Genomic DNA, 24,219 nt, shown 5'->3' with positions numbered 1-24,219 from the left:
CTGGGACAAGAGGCAATTATTTTAACCGTTTATTTATTTATTTATTTGATACAGTGTCTCCCTATGTTGCCCAGGCTTGAGGGCAGTGGCACTATCTTGGCTTACTACAACCTCTGCCTCCCAGGTTCAAATGATTCTCCTTGTCCTAGGTCCCAAGTAACTGGGATTACAGGTGTCTGCCATCATGCCCGGCCAATTTTTTGTAATTTTTAGTGGAGACAGGGTTTCACCATATTGGCCAGGCTGGTCTTGAACTCCTGACTTCAGGTGATCCACCCACCTCAGCCTTCCAAAGTGCTGGGATTACAGGCATGAGCAACTGTGCCCAGCCAATTTGTATTTATTTTAAACCCTCTGCAGATGGATATTAAGATTGTTCACAAATTTTCAATACTGAAAACTACAGATGTTGCAATCAACATCCTCATGCATATACCATCTATTTTCCATACCATACTTATTTTCTTAGAATAACTTCTTAAAATCACTTCATTGAGAAACTGCCCTATAGGAAGGATGAATCAATTTTCAATCCCTCTAGTGTCTATTTCCTAAACTCTTACCACCCTTGAGCATTAACACTTAAAAATGTTTATTGACAATTCAGTGTGCTGAAAAATGGTAAAATTGTTGTTTTATTTGCATTGTTTTATTTACTATATCGAGCCATTATTTTTCTTCTTTATGAGCTACCCTTCATATATTTTTGTTCATTTTTCTGTTGTTTTTATTATATTTTATTGATTTGTATTAACCTTTGCATGGTACTAAAATAATAAAAGCTTGGTGGTTGCTGATCATTCTCTTAGCAAAGCACTGTGATAAGTAGCATACATTTATTCTCTTGTTTTATCTTTTCAACAACTCTGTGAAGTAAGTACTATTATCATGCCCTTTTCCGCATGAGAAACCTAGAGCAATGAGGAATTAAATTACTTGCCCATGATAAGTGGTTAAGTGATAGAGATCGGGATAGTGGTCTGCCAGCTCCAAAGCCTGCTGACTCAGTATGTAAGGTGTTACATCCTAACCCCTTTGTCTGTCATGTCAGATGTTACAAATGTTTTCATAGTCTGTCCTTTGCCTTTTAATTTCATGTATGTTCATTTCTAATGTAAAAAGTTCAAAACTTTTTTCATAATTTATTTTTGTTAGGATTTTTTTTTAGACAGGGTCATTCTTTCTTTCCTTCAGACTGGAATGCAGTGAAATGATCTCGGCTCACTGCAACCTCCACCTTAAGGCCAAGCGATCCTCCCACCTTAGCCTCCCAAGTACCTGGGACTACAGCCATGCACCACCACACCCAGCTAATTTTTTTTCTTTTTTTGTAGAGATACGGTCTTGCCATGTTGACCAGGGTAGTCTTGAACTCCTAGGCTCAAGTAGTCCACTGCCTCAGCCTCCCAAAGTGCTGGGAGGCATAAGCTACCATGCCTGGCCAATAATTTTTTTTATTTTTAGTTTTTGTGGGTACATAGTAGGTGTATATATTTATGGGGTATAGGAGATGTTTTGATACAGGCATGCAATGTGTTATGATCACATCAGGGTAAATGGGGGTATCCATCATCTCAAGCATTTATCTTGTGTGTTGCAAACAATCCAATTATACCTTTTTTTTCTTTTTTGGTTTTGTGTGTTTTTTTTTTTTTTTTTTTTTGAGACGGAGTTTCACTCTTGTTACCCAGGCTGGAGTGCAATGGCGCGATCTCGGCTCACTGCAACCTCCGCCTCCTGGGTTCAGGCAATTCTCCTGCCTCAGCCTCCTGAGTAGCTGGGATTACAGGCATGTGCCACCACGCCCAGCTAATTTTTTGTATTTTTTTAGTAGAGACGGGGTTTCACCATGCTGACCAGGATGGTCTTGATCTCTTGACCTCGTGATCTACCCGCCTCGGCCTCCCAAAGTGCTGGGATTACAGGCTTGAGCCACCGCGCCCGGCCTGGTTTTGTGTTTTGAGACAGAGTCTTGCACTGCAGGCTGGAGTGCAGTGATGCAGTCTTGGCTCACTGCAACCTCCCTCCTCCCAGATTGAAGTGATTCTCCCACCTCAGCCTCCCAAGTAGCTGGGACTACAGGCGCCAGCCACCTTTTCTAGCTAATTTTTGTATTTTTAATAGAGATGGGGTTTCACCATGTTGGCCAGGCTGGTCTCAAACTCCTGACCTCCCAAAGTGCTGGGATTACAGGTGTGAACCACCATGCCTGGCCTCTTTTATCTGTTTTTAAAAGTACAACTAAAGTATTATTGACTATAGTCACCCTGTTGTGCTGTCAAACACAAGGCATTACTCATTCATTCCAACTATTTTTTGTACCCATTAACCACCCTCATCTCCCCCTAATCCCCCCACTACCCTTCCCAGCCTCTGGGACTCTTCTCTTTTATCTCCATGGGATCAATTATTTTGATTTTTAGACCTCAAAATTTTTATGAATTCAACATTATTTCTTTTTCTTTTTTTTTTTTTTTTGAGACGGAGTTTCGCCCTTGTTACCCAGGCTGGAGTGCAATGGCGCAATCTCGGCTCACCGCAACCTCCGCCTCCTGGGTTCAGGCAATTCTCCTGCCTCAGCCTCCTGAGTAGCTGGGATTACAGGCACGTGCCACCATGCCCAGCTAATTTTTTGCACTTTTAGTAGAGACGGGGTTTCACCATGTTGACCAGGATGGTCTCGATCTCTCGACCTCGTGATCCACCCGCCTCGGCCTCCCAAAGTGCTGGGATTACAGGCTTGAGCCACCACGCCCGGCAACATTATTTCTTTATGGAAGAACCCATATATTGGGTATATACCATGAGGAGGTAATATGCTGTTGTGTATTAGTTAAGAGCACATTCTCTGGAGTCAGCTTGACTATATCCATATTCTCGCTATGCCACGTACTAGCTGCTGACCATGAGCAAGTTGCTTAACCTTCTGTGCCTCAGATTCCACCTTTAAATTTCATTTATTTATTATTTTTATTTTTTTGAGATGAAGTTTTGCTCTTGTTGCCCAGGCTGTAGTGCAGTGGCACCATCTCGGCTCACTGCAACCTCTGCCTCCCAGGTTCAACGGATTCTCCTGCCTCAGCCTCCTGAGTAGCTGGGATTACAGGTATCTGTCACCACCCCCAGCTAATTTTGTATTTTTAATAGAGACGGGGTTTCTCCATGTTGGTCAGGGTGGTCTCAAACTCCTGACCTCAGGTGATCTGCCAGCCTTGGCTTCCCAAAGTGCTAGGATTGCAGGGGTCAGCCACCACTCCCAGCCTTAAATTTTTTAATTAATTATTTTTAATTGACAATAATTTTATATATGGGGTACAATAGGATTTTTGGTCTATATATACATTGCACAAAGGGTCAGTCAGTTAATTAACATATTCATCATCTAGCCTGGGCGCGGTGGCTCAAGCCTGTAATCCCAGCACTTTGGGAGGCCGAGGTGGGTGGATCACGAGGTCAAGAGATGGAGACCATCCTGGTCAACATGGTGAAACCCCGTCTCGACTAAAAATACAAAAAATTAGCTGGGCATGGTGGCACGTGCCTGTAATCCCAGCTACTCAGGAGGCTGAGGCAGGAGGATTGCCTGAACCCGGGAGGCAGAGGTTGTGGTGAGCTGAGATCGTGCCATTGCACTCCAGCCTGGGTAACAAGAGCGAAACTCCATCTCAAAAAAAAAAAAAAAAAAAATCATCATCTTACAAATAATCATTTTTTTGGCAAGAATGTTAAAAATCTATTCTTTTGGCAGTTTTAAAATGTACATTTTTATTAACTGTGGTCACCATACAGTGCAATAGATCACTAAAACCTATTCCTGCAGTCTTACTGAGATTTTGTACCCTTTGATCAACATCTTCCCTTTACCACCCCCTAGCCCTCTCTGTTTCTGTGAAACAGAGCCTGGGGGACAGAGTGAGACCTTGTCTTAAAAAAATGGTCTTAATACTCATGGCTCCTACGATATCAGTTAAAAAAAAAAAAATAGTCCTAATTAAAATAAGGCCTGTAATCCCAGCACTTTGGAAGGCCGAGGCGGGCAGATCACTTGAGGTCAGGAGTTCAAGAGCAGCCTGGCCAACATGGTAAAACCCTGAACTAAATACAAAAATTAGCTGGGCGTGGTGGCAGGTGCCTGTAATCCCAGCTACTCAGTAGGCTGAGGCAGGAGAATTGCTTGAACCCGGGAGGCAGAGGTTGCAAGTGCTGGCATTACAGTTGTGAGCCGCTGTGCCTGGCCAAAATTAACTTTTTTAAGATTCCACATGTAAGTGAGATCATACAGTGTTCACCTCTTTGTGCCTAGCTTATTATTCACTTAGCATAATGTTCTCCAGTTCCATCTATGTTGTTACAAATGACAGAAGATCTTTGCTTTTAAAGCTGTATAATATTCCAGGGTGTGTGTGTGTGTGTGTGTGTGTGTGTGTGTGTGTGTGTGTGTATGTACTGTTCATCCACTGATACACACTTAGGTTGCTTCCTTGACTGTTGTGAATAACGCTGAAATGAACGTAGGAGTTCAGATATCTCTTCAACATTCTGATTTCAATTTCTTTGGATATATACCCAGATGTGGGATTGCTGGATCATAAGATAATTCTTAGTGTTAACGGTTTTTGGGTTTTGTTTGTTTGTTGAGAAAAGGTCTCATTCTGTTTCCCACTCTGGAGTGCAGTGGTACAATCTAGGCTTACTGCAACCTCCACCTCCTGGGCTTAAGCTGTCCTCTGACCTCGGCCTCCCAAAGTTCTGAGATTTCAAGTGTGAGCCACTGTGCTGGGCTCCAATTTAAAAACAAGGGAAAAATCAGCCAGTTGAAAAGTCATTTTCAATAAAGGAGAAAAAAATCACCAAATTGGTTAAATCACTTATTTTTTAAATTTTGTTCACCAGTTTAGAACATGAATGCCCGATTCTGACCTTTAAAACCACCAGTGAAGAAACCTCTGTGTGCTTGAAAAATACTAAAGTTCTAATTAATGAAGACTCTTTCCAAGCTCCTTTTGTTAAATACTGTAGAATCATTTTATCTCTAACTTATCATGGATCTATTGGGCAGTTACTGGGCTTACATACCAAAGTAAAATGCAAAGCTGGATGTGGTGGCTCGTGCTTGTAATTCTAGTTCTTTGGGAGGCTCAGCGAGGGGAGGGAGGGATCTCTTGAGCCCAGGAGTTTGAAACCAGCCTGGGCAACAGAGTGAGCCCTTGTCTCTACAAAAAAAAAAAAAATTTTAATTAACCAGGCAAGGTGGCAGGTGTCTGTAGTCACAGCCACTCTGGTGACTGAGGTGGGAAGATCACTTAAGCCCAGCAGGTCAAGGCTGCAGTGAGCTGTGATCCTGCCAGTGCACTTCAGCCTGGGTGACAGAGTGAGACCTTATCTCAATCAATAAAATGCAAATTATTTTAGTATGTGCAACTGTTTGCCAAAGTGGAATTTTTTTTTTTAATCTTTCATTCACTACTCTAAAAACAATAATTCTCTGCCCCACTGACAAGTCTCTGGCCAAATGGAGTAGACGAATATTGTGAGGTGGCCAGCAAATTCCCAGAGAGATCTTTAGCAGACCGTGGGAAGAGTGTTAGTGAGCCAAGACCCAAATTTTGAAAGGTTTCTTTTGTCTTTCACAGTTTAGAGAGCTTGCCCTTGTTAAATTATTCCCCCACCACATATGAACACACAAACACACACACACATATATGCACAGATATCCCTTAGAGAATAATTGCTGTCAAGAGGAAACAAACGTTTTAGGGAATACCCTGTATTTCATAAGCATTTATTAAGTATTTCCTGTGTACTTAATAATAAGCATGGGGCTAGGCATGGATAATAATATGGATTGACAGTGAGGAGGAAAGCTCAGGGGAAGAGATGCTGTCAGTGACTTGGCTCTCAACCCAGTTTTCCCACCACCAAATCGGAAGTCAAGGGAAAATGATGATTCCAGTTCATCCATTGTTATTCACTTAGCATGCCCCAGGTTCTATGCTAGGTCCTGGGGAGAGAGGAACAAATAAGATAAAGTGCTTATCTTCAAGGGGTTCCTAGTGTGATAGAGAAGACATGGAAGAAAGGATGACAAACTTTTTTTTTTTTTTTTTTTTTTTTGAGATAGAGTCTTGCTCTGTCACCAGGCTGGAGTGCAGTGGTATGATCTTGGCTCCCTGCAACCTCCACCTCCCAGGTTCAAACGATTCTCTGCCTCAGCCTCTCCTGAGTAGCTGGGACTACAGGTGTGTGACACCACGCCTGGCTAATTTTTTGTATTTTAGTAGAGACAGGGTTTCACAACATTGGCCAGGAGGTCTTTTATCTCCTGACCTGTGATCCACCTGCATTGGCCTCCTGAAGTGCTGGGATTACAGATGTGAGCCGCCGCACCTGGTGAGGGTGACAGTCTTTTGTGAGTGCCGTAATGTAAGTACTAGAAGCAGTAAGAGCCAGGAGGAATCCATAAGACAGCAGTTCTTCAAATGTGCTCCATGGGTTCCTGGGAATTCCTAAGACCCTTTCAGGGGATCTGTCAGGTCAGAACTATTTTCATAATAATATTAAAATATATTTACCTTTTTCATCATATTGATATTTGCATTGATGGTGCCAAAGCAATGGTGGATAAAACTTCTGGTACTTTATTGAGCATGAATCAAAGCATTGGCACCAAACTATACTAACAGTCATTTTATTTTTTAGTGCCACAGTGCAAGCCTGTGGCACTAAAAAATAAATATAAAAATAAACAAACATTAAGGCCAGGCAGAGTGGCTTACCCCTGTAATCCCAGCACTTTGGAAGGCTGAAATGGGAGGATCCCTTGAGCTGAGGAAGCAGAGGTTGCAGTGTGCCAAGATCATGCCACTGCACTCCAGCCTGGTCAACAGAGCAAGACCCTGTCTTAAAGAAAAAAAAAAAAATGACCAGGCATGATGGCTCATGCCTGTAATTCCAGCACTTTGAGAGGCAGAGACAGGTGGATCACTTGAGGTCAAGAGTTCAAGACCAGCCTGACCAACATAGTGAAGCCCCATCTCCACTAAAAATACAAACATTAGATGGCTGGCGCATGCCTGTAATCTCAGCTACTTGGGAGGCTGAGGCAGAAGAATTGCCTGAAACCGAGAGGTGGAGGGTGCAGTGAGCTGAGATCATGCCACTGTACTTGAGCCTGGGCAACAGAGTGAGACTCTGTCTCAAAAATAAATAAATAAATAAAGTCAGTTACACTTAAGGTCTTTAGTAAATTATGTTAGTTTTATTAAATTGTGGCCTGAGTACATTCTCTCTCACTCTCTCTTTTTTTCCTTTTGAGACTCTCATTCTCTGTCGCCCAAGCTGGAGTAGAGTGGCACAATCTCAGCTCACTGCAACCTCCGCCTCTCGGGTTCAAGCAATTCTCCTGCCTCAGCCTCTTGTGTAGCTGGGACTACAGGCACATGCCACCATGCCCAACTAATTTTTGTATTTTTAGTAGAGAGGGTATTTCACTATGTTGCCCAGACTGGTCTCAAACTCCTGGGCCTAAGGGATCCACCCACCTTGCTTCCCAAAGTGCTGGGATTACAAACATGAGCCACTGCCCCTGGCCTATTACTGTTTTATTAAAAACAGGGTCTCGGCTGCTGCCAGGAGCCCCTTACTATCAGCCATGGTTAACCCCACCAGGTTATTTGACATGGCCGTTGACGGTAAGCCTTTGGGCTGTGTTTCTTTTGAGCTGTTTGCAGACAAGATTCCAAAGACAGCAAACTTTCATGCTCTGAGCACTGGAGAGAAAGGATTTGGCTATAAAGGTTCTTGCTTTCACAGAATTATTCCAGGGTTTATGTGTCAGGGTGGTGACTTCACATGCTATAATGGCACTGGTGGCAAGTCCATCTACGGGGAGAAATTTCATCATAAAGCATACAGATCCTGGCATTTTGTCCGTGGCAAATACTGGACCCAACACAAATGGTTCCCAGTTTTTCATCTGCACTGCCAAGACTTAAGTGGCTGGATGGCAAGCATGTGGTTTTTGGCAAAGTGAAAGAAGGCATGAATATTGTGGAGGCCATGGAGCTCTTTGGGTCCAGGAATGGCAAGACCAGCAAGATCACCATTGCTGACTGTGGACAACTCTAAAGTTTGATTTGTGTTTTATCTTAACCACCAGACCATTCCTTCTGCAGCTCAGGCAAGCACCCCTCCACTCCATTTGCTCAGAGTATCCTAGAATCTTTATGCTTTCACTGCAGTTCCCTTTGGGTTCCATGTTTTCCTTGTGCCCTGTGTGCCCTTCCATGCCTAACTGGATTGCAGAGTTAAGTTTATGGTTATGAAATCAAAACAAACAAATAAAAAAAAAACCGGGTCACACTCTGTTACCTAGGCAGGAGTACAGTGTCCCGATCATGGCTCACAACAGCCTCGAACTCCTGGGCTCAAGCGATCCTCCCGTTTCAGCTTCCCGGGCAGCTGAGACTACGGACACACACCACCATGCCAGGCTAACTTTTATTTTTATAGAGACGGGAGTTTCGTTTGCCCAGGTTGATCTGAAACTCCCGGCTTCAAGCAGTCCTCCCACCTGGAGTTCCCAAATTGCTGGGATTACAGGCGTGAGCCACCATGGCCAGTCGCCCCCAGTTTTGATAGCTAAAGTTAACGCGAGTGGCGATGTTATACGTCTTAGAAATAGGAAGCCCCGGCAACCCCTCCAAGGGCACTTGGTGATTTTTTTTCACTAGCAAACCAAAATTGCGTCTCCGAATGAGCTCTCTTTCACAGAATGTACTTGGAGCCAGGTCCTAGAATAACTCCCTGAGGAAAGAGGCTGAGTTGTTTTGTCTGAGGTCCTGGCACCCTGCACTGCGAAGGAATACTCAGCAGGCGTTAGCAATGTGTTAATGGACAGAGAGACACACATGTCGAACGCTCCTCGTTGGCTCCCGCTCCGCCTCCCCTCCGCTCAGCGGCTCGCGCCTCCACTCCGTCATCTATCGCTCGGCGCTCGTCCCTTCTCAGTGGGTCTGCTCTGCGCTTTCCATCGAGCGTCTCGGCCATCACGCGCCTGCGCCTTTGGGCTGTCAGTCAGAGGCGGCGTGTGGAGCGCTGGGAGCGGTTGTGGCGTGCGGGGAACTGAGGTATAGCTGTGACTTCTGCCCTGCCAGGCCGCGCACGGGCTGGCTGACCCCGGTGAGCAGCGCGGTGGGGCCACTCATCTGAGGGAGGCGGGCTTGTCGAACTGGGCCGAGTTGGACCCGAAAGGGTAGGAAGGGGTGCTGAGCTCCGAAGTCGCCAACTTGACTCCCTGCTCCACCCGACCGTGTGTCTGTGTCCGAAGGAGAGAGGAGGTTGGTGGAGAATCCGAGCCAACCACCTGATGCAACAGATGGAGAAACTAAGTTTCTAATCTCAGCTACTCGAGAGTCTGAGGCAGGAGAATCGTTTGAACCCAGGAGGCGGAGGTTGCCGTGAGCCGAATTCACGCCACTGCACTCCAGCCTGGGCAACAGTGAGACTCCGTTTCAAAAAAAAAAAGGAAAGAAAGAAAAGAAAGAAACGAAGTGTCAGGGAGGGGAGGTTCTGTTGAGATTCACAGCGAGTGAGCACTAGACCCGGTACCAGGCGCCTTTAGCACTATGCCTGCACTTTTTCAACCTAAGTCCCTCATTCATTTATTCAGCCTTCCTGTAGTTGTTTGGATGCAGGGCAGTGAACAAGGAGAAATGCAGTGAGATCTCTGCCTTCAGGCAGCGCATGTGGAATGGCAGACCAATTCTGATGCAGTTTTCTTACGTATTTACAACTGGAAAAGACATGAATGCTATGATGCATGCATGTCTGAGATGCCGTGACCACCCGCTCTAAAGCTTGGGAGGCAGCGAGACTGGTTGCCATGATTCCCATCACCCTTAATCGTGGCAGTGACATGAGCATTTGACAGTCTGCCTGCTATCATGATTAGTTATGTTTGTGATAACTATTCACGTTTCCTAGGTTGCCTTTCTTCACACATGGCCTCCTTGAGAGCCAGAACCTCAGTTCCTAGTGACCTGGGTTCTAGTGCCCTTGTGCACTGTTTGAGTTGGACTCTTAGACATTTGTGAAGTTCACAGGTCCTCGTTCCATGCTGATTTCTGGCATCTAACAGGGAATACAGTGATGATCCACACACAGTCCAAGAAAGTCACTCTTAAATAGACTGTTGTACAGACATTTAAGAGACATCAATGTTAAACTTAAGTAGACATTTAAACACATATGTGCAATGAAACCCTGTAAAGGCTAAGATAATCTGCACATGGCAGAGTGGAAGCACTTTGGGAAAAGGAGTCACTTCTGGAAGGATGGGGAGGGTTAGGAATGGCTTTGTAGACAAGAGGATTCTTGAGCTATCTTCAAAGGGTAGTAGGTGATTACTAGACATAAGAGAAAGGCAGACTAGAAAGGAACAGTAGCAGTGCAGAGACCAGAATTATGAAGCAGCATGATTCAGTTAGTACAGAATCCCTAATCTAGTCTCTGTCTAATAAAGCAACTGCTTATATTGTGCTTCTCATAGGATGGGCATTATTTTGTCTGCTTTACATAGAATAACGAATTTAATCTTTTTTTTTTTTTTTTTTTTTTTTGAGACGGAGTCTTGCTCTGTTGCTTGGCTGGAGTACAGTGGCCCAATCTTGGCTCACTGCAACCTCCACCTCCTGGATTCCAGCAATTCTCCTGCCTCAGCCTCCCAAGTAGCTAGGACTACAGACGTGCGCCACCACATCCAGCTGATTTTTGTATTTTTAGTAGAGATGGGGTTTCACCATGTTAGCTAGGATGGTCTCAATCTCCTGACCTCATGATCTGCCTGCCTCCGCTTCCCAAAGTGTTGGGATTACAGGCGTGAGCCACCAAGCCCAGCCTGAATTTAATCTTAACAACAACTCTGTGAAGTGAAACTATAATTATTCCCATCTTATAAAATGCAAACAACTGAGGCATAGAGAAGTTATGTAGTTTGCCATAGTTCGCACAGCTGATAATAAATAGTAGAGCTAGAATTCAGACCTAGGCATTCTGGCTTTAGGGTCTGTGAACCTAACCACTGGGCTTCCTTCTAGAAGCTGAGGACACTATGAGTTTTAAATGTCAGGCTCCTGATCACACCACTTATGAGTGGTAGAATCATAACTTAAACTCTTCTTTTGACTCTTCTTTTTTTTGAGACAGGGTCTCACTGTTGCCCAGGCTAGAATGCAGTGGTGTATAGCCTTGACCTCCCAGGCTTAGGTGATTCTCCCACCTCAGCCTCCCGGGTATCTGGGACTATAGGCATGCACTACCACGCCTGACTAATTGTTTGTATTTTTTATAGAGATGGGGTCTCGCCATGTTGCCCAGGCTGTTCTGGAATTCCTGGGCTCAAGCAATCCTCCCATCTTGGCCTCCCAAGGTGCTGGGAGCATGAGTCACTTTTTTTTATTTGAGATTCAGTCTCTCTTTTGTCCGCCAGGCTGGAATGCCACGGCATGATCTCCGCTCACTGCAACCTCCACCTCCTAGGTTCAAGCAATTCTCCTGTCTCAGCCTCCAGAGTAGCTGGGATTACACGCGTCTGCCACTACGCCCAGCTAATTTTTGTAGTTTTAGTAGAGATGGAGTTTCACCGTTTTTGCCAGGGTGGTCTTGAACTCCTGACCTCAGGTGATTCACCCACCTTGGCCTCCCAGGGTGCTGGGATTACACGCATGAGCCACCGCTTCCAGCCCATTTTTTGACTCCTCTTTTTTTAAGATGGAGTCTTGATCTGTCGCCCAGGCTGGAGTGCAGGTTGTACCATCTCAGCTCACTGCAACTTCCGCCTCTGGGGTTCAGGTGATTCTCCTGCCTCAGCCTCCTGAGCACCTAGGATTACTGGTTCTCGCCACCATGCCTGACTAATTTTTAAAATATTTTTAGTAGGGACGAGGTTTCACCAGGCTGCTCTTGAGCTCCTGACCTCAGATGATCCGTCCACCATACCCTGCCCATCCTTTGACTCTTTTTTTTTTTTTTTTTGAGACGGAGTTTCGCTCTTGTTACCCAGGCTGGAGTGCAATGGCGCGATCTCGGCTCACCGCAACCTCCGCCTCCTGGGCTCAGGCAATTCTCCTGCCTCAGCCTCCTAAGTAGCTGGGATTACAGGCATGCGCCACCACGCCCACCTAGTTTTTTTGTATTTTTAGTAGAGACGGGGTTTCACCATGTTGACCAGGATGGTCTCGATCTTTCGACCTCGTGATCCACCCGCCTCGGCCTCCCAAAGTGCTGGGATTACAGGCTTGAGCCACCGCGCCCGGCCTCCATCCTTTGACTCTTAAGGGTCCAGTGCTCTTCATAATAACATTAGATGTAGTGAATGTTATATAACGCCAAAGTGTAAGTAAATTCCAGTCTGAGGCAATGCTTGCTAGAATCAAAATGACCATGTCTTTACATTGTGAATGTTATGCAAGAGCCTTCACTTTATGCCTTGGATATAGTAGGTGGTAAGTGCTGCATGTTAGATATTGAAGTGTTTGGTGGGGGCGGTGGGGGGGGTCCAGGAATGATTATAATTATAGTAAAGTTGCAACATTATTTGGCAATTTGATGTCCAATAGTTTCTTTTGAATGTTACATTTTAACATTTACTTTTAAAATTACATCATTGTTGTAAATCAGAGAAGAGTACTTTCAGTTTAAATCATTAAAGATTGGTCAGGCGCAGGAGTTCATGCCTCTAATCCCAGCACTTTGGGAGGCCCAGGGAGGAGGCTTGAGGCCAGGAGTTTGAGACCAGCCTGGGCAGCATAGTGAAACCTCATCTCTATAAAATATTAATTAAAAGAATTAGCCAGGCGGCCAGGCACGGTGGCTCATGCCTGTAATCCTAACACTTTGGGAGACCAAGGCGGGTGGATCACCTGAGGTTGGGAGTTTGAGACCAGCCTAACCAACATGGAAAAACCCCGTCTCTACTAAAAATGCAAAATTAGGCAGGCATGGTGGCACATGTCTGTAGTCCAAGCTACTCGGGAGAGGCTGAGGCAGGAGAATTGCTTGAACCTGGGAGGCGGAGGTTATAGTGAGCCGAGATCGTGCCACTGCACTCCAGCCTGGGCAACACGAGTGAAACTCTATCTTGTTAAAAAAAAAAAAAAAAAAAAGGAATTAGCCAGGCATGGTGGCACCCACCTGTTGTCCCAGCTACTCCAGAGGCTGGGGCAGGAAGTCAAGGCTGCAATGAGCCATGATCATGCCACTGCACTTCCAGACTGGGCAACGAAGCGAGAGCCTGTCTTCTAAATAAATAAATAGACTGGGCATGTTGGCTCATGCCTGTAATCCTAGCACTTTGGGAGGCCAAATCAGGTGGATCACCTGAGGTTAGGAGTTTGAGACCAACCTGGCCAGCATGGTGAAACCCCATCTCTTGGCCGGGCGCGGTGGCTCAAGCCTGTAATCCCAGCACTTTGGGAGGCCGAGGCGGGTGGATCACGAGGTCAAGAGATCAAGACCATCCTGGTCAACATGGTGAAACCCCGTCTCTACTAAAAATACAAAAAAAAATGAGCTGGGCATGGTGGCGCGTGCCTGTAATCCCAGCTACTCAGGAGGCTGAGGCAGGAGAATTGCCTGAACCCGGGAGGCGGAGGTTGCGGTGAGCCGAGATCACGCCATTGCACTCCAGCCTGGGTAACAAGAGCGAAACTCCGTCTCAAAAAAAAAAAAAGAAACCCCATCTCTACTAAAAATACAAAATTATCCAGGCCTGGTGGCCCATGCCTGTAATCCTAGCTACTCGGGAGGCTGAGGCAGAAGAATCACTTGAACCTGGGAGGCGGAGGTTGCAGTGAGCCAAGATTGCGCCATGGCACTCCAGCCTGTGTGACAAGAGTGAAACTCCATCTCTAAAAATAAATAAGTATTTATGACCTTTTACTGTGCCTCTGGTCTGTGGTAGTTTCTGTAAAGAGATTATTTTCAAAGTCAAATAGGTTTGTTTATTACCTTGAGTTTGAAAAACAGGAATTAACAATTTGGTTTTTTTTTTTTTGAGACGGAGTTTTGCTGTTGTTACCCAGGCTGGAGTGCAATGGCGCGATCTCGGCTCACCGCAACCTCCACCTCCTGGGTTCAGGCAATTCTCCTGCCTCAGCCTCCTGAGTAGCTGGGATTACAGGCACGCGCCACCACGCCCAGCTAGTTTTTTGTATTTTTAGTAGAGACGGGGTTTCACCATGTTGACCAGGATGGTCTCGATCTCTCGACCTCGTGATCCACCCGCCTCGGCCTCCCAAAGTGCTGGGATTACAGGCTTGAGCCACCGTGCCCGGCAATTTGGTTTGTTTTTAATAATTGGGTTCTGTAAATCTAGGTTCAGATACAACCCTATGTTTGTGTTTATAGTGATATCTTTAATAATTGGAGGAATAAGAAGGTGAGCCGATGGCTGAATTATTGGAGGAGTCTTAATACTTTTATACTTTTCAAAAGCCTAACATGCTTGGGTTTCTGCTGTTAATTCTAGTAGTCAGACATCTTTTAATATTTTCCTTCTTTTTTTTTTTGAGACAAGAGCTTACTCTGTCACACAGGTTGGAGTGCAGTGGTGCAATCTTGGCTCACTGTAATACCTGCCTCCCAAGGCTCAAGGGATCCTCCCACTTAAGCCTCCCAAATAGCTGGAACCACAGGCACGAGCCACCATGCCTGGCTAATTTGTTGCATTTTTGGTAGAGATGGGGTCTTGCATGTTGCCCAGGCTGGGCTTGAACTCCTGAGCTCAGATGATCCATGCACCTCAGCCTCCTAAAGTGCTGGGATTAACAGATGTGAGCCACCTCACCCGGCCTAATATTTTCTTTTTTTTTTTTTTTTTTTTTTTGAGGCGGAGTTTCGCTCTTGTTACCCAGGCTGGAGTGCAATGGCGCGATCTCGGCTCACCGCAACCTCCGCCTCCTGGGTTCAGGCAATTCTCCTGCCTCAGCCTCCTGAGTAGCTGGGATTACAGGCATGCACCACCATGCCCAGCTAATTTTTTTGTATTTTTAGTAGAGACGGGGTTTCACCATGTTGACCAGGATGGTCTCGATCTCTTGACCTCGTGATCCACCCGCCTCGGCCTCCCAAAGTGCTGGGATTACAGGCGTGAGCCACCGCGCCCGGCCCCAGCCTAATATTTTCAAAAAATAAAAATTCACACATCAGAAGCCCACTTGATAAACTCTTACTTCTTCAGAGTCAGCTCAAGCATCCCTTCTTGTGAAACCTTCCCCATGTTTTCAAAGAAAACTAGGTGTTCCCTTTGTTGTATGCCCATTGCATCTTTGATATATTTCTGCTCTGGTACTAATGACATATATTGTGATTTACTGGATTTGTCTTCTCCACTTAATTGTAAGTAACTCAAGGGCAAGGGCCAGATTTTTTTTTTCATTCATACCCTCCCACTTTTACCAAGGATAGAACTGAGAATATGTATTGGTAGACATAATGTTTATCTGCAATTAAGCTTTTCTTACTCTGATTGCTAGAGTTGGGAGTTATACATTTGACATAGTGGGTGTCAGTAACCTAAATAAAAATAGGCTAGTACTGTGTGTGCCTTGATTTTTGTTACATTGGTTTTTTTCTGTTAATTGTTTTTTCTGTACTTGTAGCTTGTAAACATGGAATTTCAAGCAGTGGTGATGGCAGTAGGTGGGGGATCTCGGATGACAGACCTAACTTCCAGCATTCCCAAACCTCTGCTTCCAGTTGGGAACAAACCTTTAATTTGGTACCCGTTGAACCTGCTTGAGCGCGTTGGATTTGAAGGTGAGCTATGACAAAGTGAACTGTGAACTCATAAAACTTTTAGGGGATTGATCTTCATGATTTGTCAGCATTATAAGAGTGAGAGAGGGTAACCAGAATTCATTGACTGAAGATTGGCCTCTTTAAAAAAGGAATGTAGGAGTACTCTATTGTTGTGTGAAAAAGGTTGAGAGGATAGCACTAAGTGTTGATGTTATGGAGCTGATGTCCAATATGATCCAAGATGAAGCCTGTATGAATATCAGAAAGAGCAGATTGTGACTCTGGTTTCTTTTTTTTTTTTTTTTTTTTTTTTTTTGGAGTCGGGAGTTTCGCTCTTGTTACCCAGGCTCGAGTACAATGGCGCGATCTCGGCTCATTGCAACCTCTGCCTCCTGGGTTCAGGCAATTCTCCTGCCTCAGCCTCCTGAGTAGTTAGGATTACAGGCACGTGCCACCAAGCTAATTTTTTGTATTTTTTTAGTAGAGATGGGGTTTCACCATGTTGACCAGGATGGTCTCGATCTCTTGACCTCGTGATCCACCTGCCTCGGCCTCCCAAAGTTCTGGGATTACAGGTGTGAGCCACCGCGTCCCACCAGATTGTGACTCTTAAATGCCTCATAGTCGGTAGTTGCTGAGAATCTATTATGTACTAGGTAATATCTCTATTATAAAAAAAAAAAAAAAACTTAAAACATATATATATTATGTACCAGGTAATAGAGATACAAAGTACCAGGTTATATATTAAGCATGGAGGTACAGAACTGAAAAGACAGCTCAGGCCCTGACTTCTAGAACCTTAAAATCTAGTGATTCTTTCTACTTTTGCTTGGGTAACTAGGTAGACGATTATGCCATGAAGTAGGAAAAGGAATAGGAAACAAGGGACAGGTTTTAATGAAAATAATGAGTTCAGCTTTGGTCACATTGAGTTTGAGGTGCCCTCTATTTAGATACAGTAAATCAGGGTGCCAAAGCTTGAGGCCTAGTCTTGTGATCCATTGTTCATTCCATTATTACAGTTGCCTCTGATAGGAAGGGGTGATAGCTTGATAGCTCTTTCTTTGTATTGAATGAATTTAAAATGTTGTAGTCTTACCCTGTTGCCCAGGTTGGAGTGCAGTGGCATGATCTCAGCTTATTACAACTTTCACCTCCCAGGTTTAAGCAATCCTCCTGCCGTAGTCTCCCAAGAACCTAGGACTACAGGCATGTGACACCACTCCCAGCTTATATTTTTGTATTTTTAATAGAGACAGGGTTTCGCCATATTGGCCAGGCTGGTCTTGAACTTCTGACCTCAAGTGATCTGCATGTCTCTGTCTCAGTCTTTTTTTTTTTTTTTTTCCGAGACGGAGTTTCGCTCTTGTTACCCAGGCTGGAGTGCAATGGCGCGATCTCAGCTCACCGCAACCTCCGCCTCCTGGGTTCAGGCAATTCTCCTGCCTCAGCATCCTGAGTAGCTGGGATTACAGGCATGTGCCACCATGCCCAGCTACTTTTTTGTATTTTTAGTAGAGACGGGGTTTCACCATGTTGACCAGGATGGTCTTGATCTCTTGACCTCGTGATCCACCCGCCTCGGCCTCCCAAAGTGCTGGGATTACAGGCTTGAGCCACCGTGCCCGGCCTCAGTCTTTTAAAGTACTGGGATTATAGGCGGGAGCCACCACACATGGTCCCCTTTTTTTGAGACAGGGTCTTGCTCTGTCACCCAAGACTGGAGTACAGTGGCATGATTTCAGCTCATTGCAACCTCTGCCTCCTGGGCTCAAGTGATCCTTCCATGGTAGGTTGCCTTCCAAGTAGCTAGGACTATATGCACACCACCATTCCTGCATATTTTTCTTTTTTTTTTTCTTTTGGCGGAGACAGGGTTTCACCATGTTACCCAGGCTGGTCTTGCATTCCTGGGCTGAAGTTATCCAACTGCCTTCGTTTCCCAAAGTGCTGGGATTACGGGTGTGAGCCACAGCACTCAGTCCCCATTTGTATTTTTGATGAACATTCTTCTGAATTCTTCATATCAAGGAGAAGTGGCATGCAATGTATTAAAGTGTGGGCACCAGTCATATAGACCTGAGTTGTTTTTTTTTTCAGACAGACTTACTCTGTTGCCCAGGCTGGAGTGCAATGGGGTGATCTTGGCTCACTGCAGCCTCCACCTCCTGGACTCAAGCAATCCTCCCACTTAAACCTCCAGTTTTTTGGAGTTTTTTGTAGAGAAAAGGTTTTGCTATGTTGCCCAGGCTGGTCTTGAACTCCTGGGCTCAAGTGATCCACCTGCCTTGGCTCCCAAAGTGATTTACAAAAGATTCACAGGCGTGAGGCGCTACACCCAGCCAGCTTTATGTCTTTTAATCCAGAGTTCCTCATTTGTAAGATGAGATTGTTGTAAGAATTAATTGGGGGAGGCCAGACGCAGTGGTTCACACCTGTAATCTTAACACTTTGGGAGGCCAAGTCTAGTGGATCGAACCCAGGAGTTGGAGACCAGCCTGAGCAACATAGTGAAACCTCATCTTTACAGAAAACACAAAAATTAACCAAGCATGGTGGCACATGCCTGTAGTCCCAGCTTGAGAAGCTGAGGTGGGAGAGGATTGCCTGACCTCTGAAGTTGAGGCTGCAGTGAGCCAGTGATCATGCCACTGCACTCCAACCTGGGTGGCAAAGTGAGACCCTGTCTGTTTGAGGAAAAAAAAAAAAAAAGAAGAATTATTATTTAGGGGGAATGCAGGTAAAACACATTGAAAAGCGCAATAATATTAGCAGTTATTATTACACCTAGAAATAGACCAAATCTAATTAAAACACTGAAACTACCATCTGTGTGAATAAGTTTTTGTCTTTCTATCTTTTTTTCTTTTGTCCTATAGAAGTCATTGTGGTTACGACCAGGGATGTTCAAAAGGCTCTATGTGCAGAATTCAAGATGAAAATAAAGCCAGATGTTGTGTGTATTCCTGATGATGCTGACATGGGAACTGCAGATTCTTTGCGCTACATATATCCAAAACTTAAGGTGAAAAGCTATTTTTTGACTCTTCTTGTTTATTGAAGATAAATAGTATCTTATTTTCCCAGTGTATTATAATTTTTGTTTTTTGTTTTTTTGAGACAGAGTCTTGCTCTGTCACCCCGGCTGGAGTGCAGTGGTATGATCTCGGCTCACTGCAACCTCCACCCCCCAGCTTCAGGTGATTCTCCTGCCTCAGCCTCCCAAGAAGCTGGGATTACCACGTGTGTGTCACCATGCCTGGCTAATTTGGTATTTTTTGTAGAGACGGGATTTTACCATGTTGCCCAGGCTTATCTCAAACTCCTGACCTCAGGTGATCCTCCTGCCTCAGCCTCCCAAAGTGCTGGGATCACAGACGTGAAGCACCATCCCTGGCCCTCAGTGCATTATAGTTTATAAAACTTTTTTTCTAATATATTTTTATATCACATATTTTGTTACTCATGTACTCTTCAATTTCTCTTTGATTTGGTTACTAGTAAAGATGTAGATAAAGGCCGGGCGCGGTGGCTCAAGCCTGTAATCCCAGCACTTTGAGAGGCCGAGGTGGGTGGATCACAAGGTCGAGAGATCGAGACCAACCTGGTCAACATGGTGAAACCCCGTCTCTACTAAAAAAAATAAAAATAAAAATAAATAAAAAAAAATAAAAAAAGATGTAGATATTCATTCATCATAGCCACTGGTTTCCAGTGTTTTTGAGTTATAGCACATTTTTATTAAAAAAAAAAAAAAAAAAAGACATATTCTAGGCCAGGCACACTGGCTCATGCCCGTAATCACAGCACTTTGGGAGGTCCAGGCAGATGGATCATTTGAGGTCAGGAGTTCAAGACCAGCCTGGCCAACATGGTGAAACCCTGTCTCTACTAAAAACACAAAAATTAGCTGGGTGTGGTGACATGTACTGTAATCCTGGCTACTGGGGAAGCTGAGAAAGGAGAATCACATGAACTCATAAGGTGGTGGTTGCAGTGAGCCAAGATCACACCACTGCACACCAGGCTGGGCAACAGTGAGAACCTATCTCAAAAAAACAAAGATACTCAAAATGTACTTCAAAAGATTCTATATATACAAAATTCATGAACAAGCAATGTTAATATATAAATCAGAGGAGCAGTTGACTCTGCAGTTGAGGATTGACTAGAAAGAAGCACAGAGGAACGTTAAAAAATTCATAGACATCCCATGTAATATTTGAACTTTTAGTTATCTTTGGTTAAGAAACTAACGAGCATACAGATATGAGAACATAGTCTCCCCAATCGTTTGTGGCCATAAGCTGAGAAAGATGCACTATAGATTGTTCTAAAATTGTTTTTCTTTGGGAAAAATTCAGTTATTGTGATGTTGCCATATTACTTGAAATGGGAGGCAGACTTTCTTCTGTTATTTCTGGGGACTTAGCAGATGTGTTATTTTCAACCTACTTTTGTACTATAAAACAAAAAATTCAAATATGTAAATGGCCTTTCCCCCCCTTTTATTGGGGAATAATTTATACACAGTAAAATGCACAGATAGTAAATATACACCTAGATTATCCAAATCTAGAACAATTCCATCACTCCTGAAAGTTCCTTTGTGCTTCTGCTAGTATGTCTCCCATCTGCAGAGTCCACTACTCTTCTTTTTCTATCACTATATATTAATTTTGTTTATGAACTTCATATAAATGGAATCATACAATTTTGTTCTGGCTTCTTTTGTTCAACTTTTTCAGATTCATTCATGTTATTGAAAGTATAACTAGGCCGGGCACGGTGGCTCACACCTGTAATCCCAGCACTTTGGGAGGCCGAGGTGGGTGGATTGCAAGGTCAAGAGATTGAGACCATCCTGGCCAACGTGGTGAAACCCTGTCTCTACTAAAAAAAATACAAAAATTAGCTGGTCATGGTGGTGCGTGCCTGTAGTCCCAGCTACTTGGGAGGCTGAGGCAGGAGAATTGCTTGAACCCGGGAGGCAGAGGTTGCAGTGAGCCAAGGTGATGCCACTGTACTCCATCCTGGTGACAGAGAAAGACTCTGTCTCAAAAAAAAAAAAGAAAGTATAACTAAATCTGTTCCTTTTTATGCTGAGTAGCATTTCATTGAATGAATATACTACTATTTATTTATCTGTCCTCCTATTAACAGTTATTTGGATTGTTTCTAATTTTCGGCTATTATGCATAAAGGTACTGTGAGCATTGTTCTGCAGGTCTTTTTGTGAAAATATTCTAGGCTGTAGGGTTTACTTGATTAGAAACTACAAGTATTCTAAAGTGGCTGTAGCATTTTATGTTTTCATCAACAGTTTATAAGAGTTGTATTTGCTTCACATCTTCATCAACACTTGGTGTTGTCAGTCTTTTTAATTTTAACCTACTAGTAGGTATGTATGTAGTGGTATCTCATTGTGGTTTTAATTTACATTTCCCTGATGGTAATGATGCTGACCACCTTTTCATGTGTTTATTGGCCATTTATATATGTTCATGAAATGTCTGTTCAAAGCATTTATCTGTTTTTTAATTCAGTTGTTTGCCTTTTTATTATTGATTATAGGAATTCTTTTTTTTTTTTTAACTTCCAGTTGATTTGCAAGGAATTCTTAGTATAGTCTAGATGCAAGTCTTCTGTAAGATATGTGTTGTGAATATTTTCTGCCAGTCTGTGACTTGTCTTTTTGTTTAATGGTATCTCTTGAAGAAAAGTTTTTTAATGTTGATGAAATCTAAATCACTGATTTTTTTTCTTTTATAGTTATTGCTTTTTGTGTCCAGTCTAAGAAATCTCTGCCCACCTGACCTTTATGTAGATGTTCTTTTAGGTTTTGTCTTTGTTTTGTATTCTTTTTGAGACACAGTCTTGCTCTGTCACCCAGGCTGAGTGCAGTGGTGTGATCACCACCTCCACTGCACCTCCTTCGCTGCACCACCTCACTGCAATCTCCACCTCCCAGGTTCAAGTGATTCCCATGCCTCAGCCTCCCGAGTAGCTGGGATTATAGGCATGTGCCAACACCTGGCTAATTTTTTAAAAGTTTTACTAGAGACAGGGTTTCACCATGTTGGCCAGGCTGGTCTTGTCCTGGGTTCAAGCAATCCACCCACCTTGGCCTCCCAAAGTGTTAGGATTACACACATTAGCCACCATACCCAGCTCGGATTTGACAGCTTAATACGGAATCTTTTGATCCTTGAACATGCTATATAGTCATGTGCCACATAATGATGTTTTGGTCAATGGCCACATACGTATATATAGGAGTGTGGTCCCATAAGATTGTAATACTGTATTTTTACTGTACCTTTTCTAAGTTTAGATATATTAAATACATAAATACTTTCCATTGTGTTACAATTACCTACAGTATTTGGTATAATAACATGTTATACAGGTTTGTAGACTAGGAGCAATAGGCTATACCATGTAGCCTAGGTATGTAGTAGGCTATACTGTCTAGGTTTTTGTAGGTACATTCTATGATGTTCACACAGCAAAATCATATAACAGCGCATTTCTCAGAACATATTGCTATCATTAAGTAACATGTGATGTGTATCTATTTATTGTTTCCTTTAATTTCTCTCAACTGAGTTTTAGAATTTTCAGTGATTTTATATGTGTATATATATATATACTTTTTTTTTTTTTCCTTGCGACAGTCTCACTCTGTTGTCCAGGCTGGAGTGCAGTGGTGTGATCAAAGCTCACTGCAGACTTGACCTCCTGGGCTCAAGTGATCCTCACCTCAGCCTCTCAAGTAGATGGGACTACATGTCCAGCTAATTTTTAAAATTTTAATTTTAGTAGAGATGCCTCACTATGTTGCTCAGGCTAGTTTTAAACTCCTGGGCTCAAGCTGTCCTCCCACCTCAGCCTCCTAAAGTGCTGGGATTACAGGAATGAGCCACCACACCCAGCCCAGTGTAGAGATTTTGAACATGTCTTGATAAATTTATTCCTAGGCAAATATTTTTAATGATATTGTAATTGGTATTTTTTCTATTTTCAATTGTTTATTGCTTGTATATAGAAATACAATTGATTTCTGTATTTTGGCATTATACCCTGTGGCCTTTTAAATTATAGATTCGTTTAGGACCTTATCATCGTATTGCCTGCAAATAAAAACAGTATTTTATCTTCCTTCTTAATCTTTATTTTTTTAAAAAAATTCAATTAATTTTATTTTTGAAACAATTTTGCTCTGTCACCCAGGCTAGTGTGCAGTTGTGTGGTCATGGCTCACTATAGCCCCAGAATCCTGGGCCCAAGTTGTCCTCCCACCTCAGCCTCCCAAATAACTAAGTAACTGGGACTACAGGCATGTGCCACCATGCCCAACTAATTTTTTTTTTTTTTTGAGACAGGGTCTTACTTTATTGCCCAGACTGGAATGCAGTGGCTCAATCACGGTTCACTGTAACCTCGATCTCCCCAGGCTCAGGTGATCTTCCTACCTAAACTTCTCAAGTAGCTGAGACTACAGGCATACACCACCACACCTGGACTTTTTTTTTTTTTTTTTTTTTTTTTGTAGTGACAGGGTCTCAGTATATTGCCCAAGCCTGGTCTGGGACTCTTGGGCAGAAGTGATTCCCTCCACCTTGCCCTCTCAAAATGCTGTAAATACGGGTGTAAGCCACCATGCCTAGCTCTTTTAAAAAAAAGAATTGTCTTATCGCCCTGGCCAGGACTCCCAGTACAATGTATATAAGCATTTCCATTCACTTTTGACCTTCCTTTCTGCTTTTCTCTCAAGTAGATTTTGGGAGCTTCTGATGTGGGTGGGGGCTTCCAGTACAATAATGTCGAGTGTTGCTTTCTGGAGTATAGCTGCTTATTTGTTTAGAGACTATACGGGGAATTCCATTAGAGTAATAAGAAGAAGATTCTCATCAAGTGTGTAGTTCAGCGGTATTAAGCACATTTATATTGTCGTGCAACCATTACCACTCTCCATCTCTATAACCTTCATCTTATAAAACTGAAACTCTATTCCCCATTAAGTATTAAAGTCCCCTTCCTCCTAGCCCATGGCAACTACCATTCTACTCTCTATTTCTATTATTTTGACTACCTCTAAGTACCTCATGTAAGTGAAATCATTCAATATTTATCTTTTTTTTTTTTTTTGAGACAATCTCATTCTGTCACCCAGGCCGGAGTACTGTGGCATGATCTCAGTTCACTGCAACCTCTGCCTCCCAGGTTCAAGCATGTCTTGTGCCTCGGCCTCCTGAGTAGCTGGGACTATGAATACATGCCACTATGCCTGGCTACTTTTTATATTTTTAGTAGAAATGGGTTTTGCCATGTTGGCCAGGCTAGTCTTGAACTTCTGGCCTCAAGTGATCTGCCCACCTTGGCCTCTGGTATTTATCTTTTTGTGATTGGCTTACT

At 43.7% G+C, this 24,219-nt stretch overlaps 1 protein-coding gene and 1 pseudogene across 3 annotated transcripts in view; both read left to right on the top strand.

The window, feature by feature from the left end:
- Positions 1 to 7,651: 7,651 nt before the first annotated feature.
- LOC101031819 (peptidyl-prolyl cis-trans isomerase A pseudogene) lies at positions 7,652 to 8,557 on the top strand (annotated as a pseudogene).
- A 510-nt stretch (positions 8,558 to 9,067) lies between these two features.
- EIF2B3 (eukaryotic translation initiation factor 2B subunit gamma) overlaps positions 9,068 to 24,219 on the top strand; it is a 133,570-nt gene continuing 118,418 nt past the window's right edge. For all 3 annotated transcript variants that reach the window (XM_039474160.2, XM_074380712.1, XM_074380713.1), the window contains exons 1-3: positions 9,068 to 9,180; positions 15,660 to 15,816; positions 18,681 to 18,826. In XM_039474160.2, the coding sequence (XP_039330094.1) occupies positions 15,669 to 15,816; positions 18,681 to 18,826 (294 nt within the window). In that variant the 5' untranslated portion in view covers positions 9,068 to 9,180; positions 15,660 to 15,668. The remainder of the gene's footprint in view (positions 9,181 to 15,659; positions 15,817 to 18,680; positions 18,827 to 24,219) is intronic.

The sequence above is a fragment of the Saimiri boliviensis genome, chromosome 11 (assembly GCF_048565385.1).
Source record: "Saimiri boliviensis isolate mSaiBol1 chromosome 11, mSaiBol1.pri, whole genome shotgun sequence".
In the NCBI taxonomy this organism is placed as follows: domain Eukaryota; kingdom Metazoa; phylum Chordata; class Mammalia; order Primates; family Cebidae; genus Saimiri; species Saimiri boliviensis.
Note: the sequence above shows the minus strand (reverse complement) of the source record. Positions and strands in the feature narration are given on the sequence as shown.